This window comes from Mus pahari, chromosome 5 (assembly GCF_900095145.1).
Source record: "Mus pahari chromosome 5, PAHARI_EIJ_v1.1, whole genome shotgun sequence".
In the NCBI taxonomy this organism is placed as follows: domain Eukaryota; kingdom Metazoa; phylum Chordata; class Mammalia; order Rodentia; family Muridae; genus Mus; species Mus pahari.
In genome coordinates this window covers 47,071,636-47,083,850 of record NC_034594.1, presented here as the reverse complement: position 1 = coordinate 47,083,850, position 12,215 = coordinate 47,071,636, and the positions used below count along the sequence as shown (strand labels likewise).

Genomic DNA, 12,215 nt, shown 5'->3' with positions numbered 1-12,215 from the left:
TTAATCTTTCAAGAGTCATTATAAAGATTACACACAAAGTACAGATTTTCAGACTCTCACTTGGATATAAGAAGCAGACTGTTAATTTTACAAAATGGCAGTACTGTCATAAAAATAGCATTTTGAAGATGATAACACAGGAACACATAAAGATAGCTCTTTAGAACAGAATAAAAGAAAAACATATAAGACAAGTTTAGGGGGGTTGTAGTAGTTTGTTTTCCAATTTCAATTGTTTTGCTCAGATCTAATGTATGTCACCTGGCAACTGATGTGCGCTCTAGCTGCTTCTCTTTATTTTATGGAATTTTGTCAACATCTTTGCAGGTTAAGATTTACTTCTCCTGCTCAAAGCTGACCCTCAAAAAAAAAAAAAAAAAGACCAAAATAAAAACAGAAAACAAGCAAACAAATAAAAACCACAGAAAAAGAGCAAGCTGATTTCCTACCTCGTAGGATATCTGTAAGAGAATATATGATGAACGGGAGAGGTGGTAATTGTGGTTATTAAATGGATTCTATTAGCTTGCTAACATCTGAAGTCAGTTGCAGAAGCTGCCTATGGTCTGGCCACATGTGGGTGCCTACAGCTCCTTTTTCATATTTTAAACCTGAGAGTTTGGGAAAACATGCATACTTTATATTAACAAACAAATTAAGCAGCTCTATAAATCACATCCCCAGAAGCTGTTTATCTTTGAAAGGGAAAAAAAAAATAGAGAAATAAAAAATTCAACTGTGTAGGTTGGAAAATACAAGGAATATTTCCATAATGGGTCAAAATGAAATTTTAAGAACTGTATATTAAAGCCAAGCATGGTGGCACATGCCTTTAATCCCAGCACGGGGGCAGAGGTAGGTGAATTTCTGAGTTCAAGGCCAGCCTGGTCTACAAAGTGAGTTCCAAGACAGCCAGGGCTATACAGAGAAACCCTGTCTTGAAAAAACTAACAAAAAAAAAAAAAAAAAACAAAATAAAACTGTATATTAGAGTTTTGTGTAGTTAAATAAAACTAGCAAATACTCATCTAGGTTGATTCTTCAGCTACCTCTATATAAAGTTATTCATTTACTACAGAGTATTTGATTTTGAGTTCAATATTATATCAGTTTTCAAAAGTTTCTGTTTACAGATCATATTTCTGCTACTTAACAGTGATCATAACATATTGCAGTAAGGCCAAATCAATTCATTTGATTTTTATATAAATCCTCATTTAATGGCAAAAAAATAGTTTAAGGAGATTCATAACCAAGGATTGAAATAATCTGATTATAAAAATTATCCATGGGAATTGCATTAAAATATATTAACTTATTTTCTGCCAAGATCCTCTTTAATGAGCATCCAGCATAAGGCTATTCCACTACAATTAATTGTTCATTGCCTTTTTATTGATTTGGGGGGTGTGGATTTTACATAAACCCAATGGTGTTTTAAGAGAAATGTTATACATGGAAATAGCCATAGTCATTAAACTTTCAAGTAATTAACGTAGCTGTGTATAGAAATGAAAGATGTTCATGAGTTGAATGTTTCAGAAAAGAGCAATGCAAGTACAAGTTATCCACGGGAACAGGTAAACCCCCCTTTACTATCTTTGTGTTTTCTGGCATCGGACTTGACTGGTAATTTCAACTCACTTCTGTATTTCTGCCAAGAAGTGATTTTCTCTCAGTTCCTAAAAGTATACTGTTCCAGAAACTGCCTAATAATACCAACAAGAATGTGGCACATCCCGTATTTGTCTCGCGATCTCACTGGTTTCTTTCTCTCTGTTTGTCTTAATGACTGATTTCTTTTTTCTTGTATCTCTTTTGAATTTGCATCTCTGCAGGTGCATAGGCTCCAGCATTGAAGACTGCATCGGCCTGACGGATAGGTACTTGGTGTGCTTGCTTCTCATGTTCTTCCTCCAAGGCTCCATGCGTGAGCACTGGTGCATGTGTGTGCATGCCACTGTGGATGGAGAATGATGTTTTCTGTTCTGCAATTGCTTGCAGGTGTAACGGTCCCACTAGTCATGACTGCATTTACTACCCATGGACGGGCCATTCCACTTTACCACAACACGCTAGGTAACATCAGCCATGGTTCCATTTTATCACTCAAATTCTTTCTTAGTTACCACGGACTAAATTAGCAACCAGTTGGGTTGAAGTATAAGTGGACTAAATGAGAGATTTTGATTCAGGTCTTGATTTTACCTTCATTCATTAAAATTTCAGAGTTCTACTTAGTAGCAACCATTGATTTTTAATTTTGTATGTTTAAAAGAATTAGACATCATCCTAGAACTCTAATAGAATATTCTTAAGTTTATAAAAAAATTTAAAAATCAAAATCTTTCAAGGAGACTTCTGATAGTGTTGATTGATGCTTATATGATATTTGTGATGGAATTTGAATTTAATTTATGATTTTGTATTATTTAAACTGACTAGTATATGTTCAGATAGAAAAATTATTCCAGAATCAATACAATATAAAAATACTTTGTACAGGTTAAAGCACATATTGGAATTTTAAGAACACAATATATAATCAATATTTACACAAAATTTTGAACACAGATATTTATATAGTAGCTTTAATCATAATCAACAAAAACTGGAAGCAACTTAGGCTATTAGATTGTTGTATACCTATGCTCTGCAATATGCCTGAGTAATAAAAAGGAAGAAATTGATGCTACACACACCATAGATGGATCCTGAATTCACTATGCTGAATGAAAGTAGCCAGACTGTTCAAAACACATACTGCTTGATTTTTTTTTTATATATCAAACTCTGAAAAAATGAAGCTACAGGAACAGAAAATCATTCAGGGTTACCCAAAGCTTGACTTTTGGGGATAAAGTTCTCTATTGAATGGTAAGAAGGAATTTGACAGATAATAGAACAATCCATACCGTGATTGTGATATTGTTTGTGTAAATAAAAATGCTTAGCATATACCATAAGCTATATATTTTATTATATATTATACAAATTTTGTGTTATTTTATACATAAAGAAATATGACTTTAAAAATACTGTATGAAATATTTTAATGAGGAAAACAACAACTTTGAAATGCAATGTTACATAAGAAATATTATTAGCTCTATGTAACAAATTAATTAGATCTTTTTACAAGAAAGACAGCAGTGAATTTTAAGTGATGTATTGTTTTTATTATAACTTTGTGTTGTTATATGACAATGAAGCATTTGTGGAGCATAGCCGATGGATTAAAAAAAATCACAATACCAATAGATTCCAGCTGCTGTCTTTATCAGTGGTGGCCATTATGCTAACCCTAACACCTAAGATCCTGTGACTAATGTTCCCATCCTACTTTATTAATCATAATATAGTATTGTTTTATGCATCTGGCTACTTTCACTAAATATTACATGTGTGAGATTCATCTATGTCACCAAATCAGTTCATAGCTTTTCCATTCATATGTCTTTACTTGCTCTTAAGTTGTAAAGTGGTTAAATAAGTGATATGTCATCTTCATAAATTGTTTGTCCATAAGTAAATAATCATGAGAAGTTCTAAGGTAATTTTGTTTTGTTAGAGTGGTTTCATTCATACAACAGTGGCACATTGATACTTGGGCTTGAGCAAACCAGCTAACACAGTTGTCTAGAGTTACCTTAAAACTGTAGGAAATTTTAAGAAATGAAGCAAAAGAGAAAGAGAAAAAGAAAGAGGGAATAAGAGAGAAATCTGAAGTCTTGCATAGTCTTCCAAGATTCGTCTTGGATTTCTCCCATGCTCATGAAATTATCTTTCTTCTTTCAGCCATTGGGTCACTGAACTATCATTTTGAAGAATGATTTTGCATTTATTTTGATGATTTTACTCATAATTATTCTAATATTTTAGTGAGAAAGAATTCTACATGCTGGTTAATGTATGCTCCCTTTAAAATCAGATCTTTCAGGTTTTGAATCAAACTGTAAGCCTTTGTAGATGTGTGACTTTAAGGTCCTTCAGTTATCTGACCATCACTCTTTTCATGTGCAAAAAGACATCATTTATGTAGATCCCAAACAGTTCTGAGGATGGTGTGTTTGCTTAGTAACAGTAACCATTCTTTCTTTCTATATTTTCTATAAACGGTATTATATTTCTGTGTAACAATGATTCTCCCACCTCAGGAATATGAAATCATGCTTCTCAGGGGAAGGAGAGAAGGCGCTCAAAGTCACCCAGAGGACATTGATGCCTACTGGTGCCTTCCTGATAGCCTTTGTGAAAGAGAGTCTTTTCTTTCACTTTGCCTTGAGAATCAGGGAGAAGATAGTATGGATGACATTTGGTCATGGGGATGAGCTGTAGAGTGACAGATCATTGGAAGTTACAATTTCAATCTTATGCAGTGCCTGGATTCCAAGTAGACAGTCCATAATTTCAGACTAATACAAATAGTTACCAGTGTCCATTAGTAAATATCCATGGCTAAAAAGAGTGAATGGACAGTAAAGTGTGATCCATTATTTCTAAGAAAAGACACCTGTGGTCTGTTGTCCAGGTGAAGAGCAAAGTTTCTTGAAGGTGAAAGCATGGATTCAAATATGGGTTCTATCATATTTCTTATCCACAAAATTATATGATAGTATGAAATCAGTTTGAGATTTTAAAGAGATAACACAAAGATAACATCTTGGACTGAATAGTCATTGATTGCAGTTGTAACTGTTACTGAAATATTACCATCTCAGAAAATTTTTATTATATGGTACTCTGTTTGGTAGATAGAGATAGAGATCTATAGATATAGATATATAGAATTACACAGGACATTAATCTAATAGGTTAGTTACTACAGAATCAATATACTGAACTTTCTCAGATTTTAATAATTTGTATTTTGCATCAAACTATTACTCAGAGCCATGATGGGTAGTAGCTGATACCTAATGTTTTCTTATATAAAATTCTAGATGTCTTGTTTCTTCTTAAATTTAAACTAATGAGACTGTATTTTTCAATTGTGTTGACTTGTCAGAATTGTTACTCAAGTGATAATGTATAATATCCAAAAAAATATATATTTAACTCTTTGGCATATTTAGATTTTATTGTATTAATATTTAGAGTAATCAGAGTCCCCTCAGGCCTCACGTATCAATTCTGGGTTGAACATGCATTTGGAAAGCAGGAGAGCTATCATTAAGATTTCAAGACTTTTTTCCATCTTTTAAATTCCATGATAAAGTTATAAATTTCTCTCTTGATTGAGAAAAGCAAATATTTCATAATGGGAAGACCAGAAAAAGAACAATGAGAAATTAATGTTTTAGGCTTCATAATCCACCTTTTAACTAGGCAGTTATCCAAATACTTAATTTTCTTTTAGAAACAGAAAATTACATTGAACATGCCCATGTGGCTGCTTTAAACTATTTAGATTTACTACACCCCGTTGCCCCACTATGAAGTATTCTGTTCTCTAAAGCAGCGGATCCAAATAAAAGCAGGTGCAGCGTTTCCAATCTTGATCAGCTTTCACTTTCGAAGTGGTGTTATCTTTTCCCAAACCTGTGATTTATGAATTGGCTTTTCACACATCATTTACCTTACAGACCATTGCTGGAATATTCCAGAAATATTAGTGTACCCCACTAATATTTCTATCCTATCCAGATAGAAAAAAATGTAAGACTTTTTGTATCATACAATACCCTAATTATAAAGACAACAAAATCAGTAATCTTTTATTCTCTCGACCTCTCATTTTCAAATCTAATTAATAATTTAAGATGACACTTGCTTTGACCAATCTTTCTTCAGACTTTCCCACCTCCATAATTTTGATTTCCTCCCAAGAACACCATGGGCAATTATGTTTGTCAAGGCCTTTTATTCTTTTTTCATTTGACATTTGACTTAGCACACTGGCTACTTTTGAATAGATTTGTTCCTAATGTAAAAACATTAGATTTTAGTCTTTTTTGGGTTCTTTGTCAAACACGGGAAAGCCTTAAAGATCATATTTTCATATGCCACCAGGATGTGTATTTGATAATCACAAAGAATAGACTAAATTGATCAGACATTTCTGCAAGTTAGTTAACAAAGTGAAATCTTTACGAGATCATCTATTTCTGCATTATAACTGAATTGCCTCTTTATTCTAATTCACTTTTCCTATATACTTCACAATATATAGTACAGTAATTAAACTTACTTGCTTCAAGTCTCTAATGGATAGCTATTTGAAATATTTCTTATTTTCATGGCCACAGACATACTTTTACTTTATGGTACAGTACCTTTTGGCCCAAGAGGTAACACAGAAGTCTATCCTTTGTCAGACTGATCTGTGTCTGATAAATGACAGAGATGATGTGATAGGCTGGGCACCTCTCACAAATTGCACACTGCATTTCTTTGTTTTTCTCCTAAAGAATTGAGTTCAGAATTTATGTCCAGATTGTATGATGCAAATCACAAATAAATGGTCTCCATAATTGAGTATCAGTTATATTATAATCCCTATATACAATACATAAATGTGCACAGCTTTTTTATACAATTCTAGCCTCATTCCATAGCATTATGTATATTAAGGTTTTGTAAATAAATCCAAGATATGAAGGAGAGTATATGAAGGTCTTCCTTAGAAGGTGATTCACTTCCCAGAAACTGTAAAAATGTCAAAATGATCTGAAAATTAGCAGGGATTCACAAAGCCTCTCTCTTGACTTGTCAGTGGTTGTTCATATAGCTGAAGAAGCTACTTTAAAAAAAAAAGAATTTAAGCATCTTTCAGATGTGCAAGTGGTTTTGATATTGATATAAAAATGCTCATACTACAGTACCAAAGCATTCCAGACAGTAGCAACATGGCTGTATTCAAGATTAGCAAACACAAGAATGTGACTAAACTAATCCATTTTAATGACTGAAAGCCAGCAAAGGTTCTTTAGGCCAATGGCTTGGGGACTAAAGTAGAATGACTAAAGATATCATTAAATTGATAAAATGTTAAGTATATAGTAAGGATCAAAATATTAAATGAGCAGAGGGAAATACTCAAAATACTCAGCTCTTCCTCAGCCTAGAGCATTTTCTATGGTAAACAAATCATTATGTTTTGCACCCATTTATTTCTGACTCAGACAGATACCAGAACTACTTCATATCTCACAAATATCTTCAGAGTCAGCTGTTACTGATGCTCTGATATGAAATAAAGAGAGCAAAGACAAAATGGTGGAAAATGTCCTGAAACTTAAAGACAACCAGGTTCATTTCAGTAGTCCGGTCCAAGGTCTCCTCCAAGACCTGTTGTTTATTAGGTATATAAAGGTAGCTCAAATATATATATATATATATATATATATATATATATATATATATATATATATATATAGGCAGGATTATTCTGTAGCAGCAAATATACTAAGTAAATTTTGCGAGTGTGATAATGTTAGTGATTTAACACCTTTGCTGGTTATAATGTGTTTCTTGGCCTCTTTTAAAATTTAAAATACCACAGAACAGGATTATGTATTCGATGGTGGTTAGATAATTAAGACATTGTGATTAGACAGACGAAAGGAGTACTTCGCTAACTGTAAGACCTCTGCTCCAGAGCACACTCCCACCAGCTCAGAAGAATAACGTACAATTCTGTAGGGGAAATGGCAGGCATGTCCTGGTTGGTTCTGATACTTGAGGGATCACCATGCTGACATCTGTGTTCTCAGCTGGAGCTTACAGTCCTCTTCCAAACCCACTTGCCTTCTTGTAGACTGGAGTTTTTTGAGGCTTTAGTAATTATAAACCTATTATTTGGGGATAAAATGCTTAAGTTATTTCTGAGATATATTTCCTCAAATACTAATTATTATTGGGCATTATCATTTCAAGTTTACAAAAATACTCATAGGCATAGTGATAGCTATGTATCCAAAACAGCACAGTAAAGACTGTGTCCGGCTTCATTGCATGGCATTCCAGTCCATACACCCTTGTGCTTGCTTAGGTGAAGCTAAGCAAGCATGTGTGGGCATGGTCTCCCTGTCTGAGAGATGTGAGAGCGGTTTTGCATCTGTAAGTTCCTTTCACACCAGCACATGTGTTAGTTAGTGTTTGGTTGCACAAGTGTCAGGAGGCATACTGTGACAGAGTCTGCAATACTGGACACCATACTCCCTCTGCCTGTGTCTTATCTCTAGAACCATATATTAAACTCTATTTCCTTGAGCAACCTTGGGATACTTTTGAGACCTGAGACTGTTTCTGTCCTTGTGTACTCTGGAGGTTTGATGAAAGTCTCCATTTAGGCTGCAGATTCTGATTTTTTCCTTCAATTGTGAGTAAAGAGCTCCGGGCATTAGTTTCTAATCTTTCCATTAGTTTATCAAAGTCGTGAGTCGTCCTTGTGATTGTTGATGACCTACGTTGCCCATTGCCACATGAGTACTTCCAAAGTAGCTAGAGTAGACAGAGGAGCCTTGTTGTCCCCGATGTACCCTAGTCGTAAGAGACTTCTATGAAAAAAAAAAAAGTAGTAAAACTGTGTTAATAATTTAGGCACATTAAATGTTAATTTTGGGTAGATTGTGTTAATTAAAATATTTTAAGTTGTTTCAGTTTTGATATATATGTATTGAATTGTACTGCTCTAAACCAAAAATCTCATGACGTGATACTTCCTCTTAATGGTTTTACACACAAAAATAAGAGTAGAGGCACACTATTTCACAAGAGTGTTTATTTTATTAGCTGTAGTAGGTGACAGACAGGGTGAGTCTAACACACCCATGAAAAAAATATCTGTTTTCCTGGACCCATTATACATACCTATATATTTGCCTGTGAACCACACTTTTTTTTTCTTTTTTTTTTAATTAGATATTTTCTTCTTTTACATTTCAAATGCTATTCCCTTTCCTAGTTTTCTCTCTGAAAGTCCCCTATACCTTCCCCCTGCCCTGCTTCCCAACCTATCCACTCCCACTTCCTGGCCCTGGCATTCCCCTGTACTGGGGCATATAATCTTCGCAAGACCAAGGGCCTCTCCTCCCATTGATGGCTCTGACACTATTGCATATGCCACCAAGATTTTGCTGACAGGACCCAGATATATCTATCTCTTGTGAGGCTATGCCAGAATCAAACTTTTATAAACGTTTATAAGGCTAACATTTAATATCTTGGTCCCACATTTCAAGCCCCAGTTTAACTGCTTTTATAATAGAGAACTACTCAGATTTAGAATTACACTCTATATGTTCATAAAATTATACTTTGTTTCCAATATTGATAATGAATTGCTATTCTAATTTGGTACTCTCTACATGACCAATAATTACATAAAACTATCTTTTATATATAAGTCAAAGCTTCTAGCTTCATACCTGCTTCATGATAAAAAAAAAATGAGTCAGAATTATTTACCCATAAAATGTAGACATGTATTGTATTAAAACCTAAGAAGATACCTTTTCTCATATTTCCTATTTAACTAAAAGAATCTAATTAACTGGGTCCCCCTCTGTGATGCTGTTACATAAAATGATGTGTCAATATTGGAGTAAATTGCTCTCTTCATGATTCTTTTTTTCTTATTACCTCAGCACATTCCCTAATTAATCATTCTTTTACAAACATACAATTATTTTGCATATTATGTATGTAAGCAGGCACTAATTAACAGGGAGCAGTTTGACTTACCAGTGAAATTCTCTCACAGTGATTTTATTCTCAGCTACTATCCACTCTTACCCAAAAAGTGCTTTGATTTCATGGTAACTCAGAACTAAAGAATGAGAGATAAGCGAAGGGAAACCCATCTTTTATAGACTCTCAATACTTCCAATCATTGTGATTTTTTAATGACATCATGCTCTGATGCTCAGAATAATGAATTCCATATACTTGAGTCATTTATAGAATAACTATAGACACTGTCCACAGAGTAAAACTAAAACAAGATGCTTTAATCAAGCAAAGTTTACTTGTTTGGTAAATAAGTATCTTAATTTTATAGAACAAACTAAATTTTTCAAATTCACATCTTTATTGACCTTCTTCACATAAAATACTAGAGTGGAAATTCCAGGTGCATTTCTCAAAGTAAATGTTTACATTGCTTTAGATACCAGAGAGAAAAAGACCAATAGGAGAGAGAGAGAGAGAAAAAAAAAAAGCATATTTTCTTCTTGACCCATGCTACTTTATTTTTTCTTTCAAATGTTTCTTGGAATTTCATGCAGACTGTACCTTCATATCATAATATTATTTACAAACATTTCTTTGGTGTAATGAACTATGAGTATAACTAGTTTTCTGACTAGGTATGTAATAATAATTATTACTACTACCACTGGCATTATATAAGTGAGGAAACAGAATAAGAAAAGCAATTTTCAAACTTTTACCTGGCTATTAAGTTGTAGAAGTGTGTTCTTGGAGTTCAGATGACTGATTCAAAGAACATACTTCTTCTTCTCTACCAAGCTGCTTCTCATGTAAAGGCAGGGTTATGAAGGCAGTATCTATGTATTTTATAGCCTTCTTAAATTCATTTATTGTCTTTTAATCTCAATAGTACCTTAATAGCATCTATAATGCTATGTCGTTCATTAGAGGCTATAAATTATGAACTATATTAAAACCAGTAACATTATATGACATTAACAGGAAGTCTTAAAGTTTCCTGTCATTTAATAAGTAAAATAAAGTACATAGTATAGCAAAGGGGAATGAGAAAAAAATAGGGTGAATGAAAAACAAGGTATTCAAGAAAGAAGTTCTGGAAGTAGAATAAAAATTATTTTTTATGGACGGAGAGACAGCCAAAGTTTAATGTTTCGAAAGCAGATGTTGGTTGTTTTATTTGAGGGATTTGAGATTTTCAGAAATTAAAAATAGGTGTTCTTTAAAGTGATAGAACTAAAATTAAAATATCTTTAGGACATAAGACACAAATAGAGAACATATTGTTTTGAGAAATCTATGCAACATTCTTGCTCTACATGACCCAGGACATATAAATAAGGTATGTGGGGGGGGGTGTACACATGTGTGCACATGCAACGTGCACGTGTGTGCACACGCATGTGCATATGCATGCGTGCATGTGTGTTTAAATTGTGGAACACAACAATGCATATGAAAACTGACATGGATTATTATGAGAAAAGGAGCTTCTTACTTCAAGAGATAAAAGTCAAGGTCAGGTGGAACCTTCTTAGGTGGATGATAGGCCTGCTTGTTTCAAAGTAGGGAATTTGGCTACTGAGAGTGATGATCATACATTCACTTTAACTCAAAGAAATTCACAGACAAGATGTAAAAGATGCAGTAAAACTAACAACAGACTTGACAAAGAAAACATGGGTAAAGTCATGACCTCATCTTCAATCAATTGTTAGCTTAATTGAACACTGTAGAGCCGAATAGAAGAAACAGTTACATAAATTCAAAAAAAGAAAACTCCATTGAACTTATCCAGAAAGGCATGCCATTGTAAAGCACAATTGTATTGTCATATATTGCTGAGTCTGCTGGAAAGTTTAGCTCACAAATAAAATTGATGCTGTTAAGTATTATGTTTTATCCAGCCAGGCTATTATTGCTTAAATATGGACCTTGGCATTAGCAAATTTGTGTTGGTGTTTGTTTGAAGTTGGCCAGATAAACACATAAGGAAGGAGAAAGGAGCAAAGAGTATATGGTAGATAATAAATGAGAAGGCACTGGGCTAAAATTCAAGCATGGGAAACCCATCTTCTTTTTTTTAATTATTTTTTTAGATATTTTCTTCATTTACATTTCAAATGCTATTCTGAATGTCTCCTATACCCTCCCCCCACCCTGCTCCCCTATCCACCCACTCCTACTTCTTGGCCCTGGTGTTCCCCTCTATGGGGCATATAAAGTTTGCAAGACCAAGGGGCCTCTCTTCCCATTGATGGCTGAATATGCCATCTTCTGCTACATATGCAGCTAGAGACACGAGCTCTGGGGGGTACTGGTTAGTTCATATTGTTGTTCCACGTATAGGGTTGCAGACCCCTTCAGCTCCTTGGGTACTTTCTCTAGCTCCTCCATTGGGGGCCCTGTGTTTCATCCAATAGCTGACTGTGTGCATCCACTTCTGTGTTTGTCAGAAAACCTATTCTAAGAGGAAACCTGTATTCGAAGAGCAGCATTGATACTTGCCATGGTTCTCATGGTCTGCTCCTATTCCATCAGGC

At 34.1% G+C, this 12,215-nt stretch overlaps 1 protein-coding gene across 6 annotated transcripts in view; it reads left to right on the top strand.

The window, feature by feature from the left end:
- The window catches only part of Erbb4 (erb-b2 receptor tyrosine kinase 4), a 1,014,420-nt gene that overhangs the window by 767,563 nt on the left and 234,642 nt on the right, over positions 1–12,215 (top strand). For 2 of the 6 annotated variants that reach the window (XM_029539374.1, XM_029539373.1), the window contains exons 16-17: positions 1,839–1,883; positions 2,005–2,079. In XM_029539374.1, the coding sequence (XP_029395234.1) occupies positions 1,839–1,883; positions 2,005–2,079 (120 nt within the window). The remainder of the gene's footprint in view (positions 1–1,838; positions 1,884–2,004; positions 2,080–12,215) is intronic. The other 4 variants (XM_021197417.2, XM_021197414.2, XM_021197418.2 and 1 more) reach the window with 2 other exon arrangements.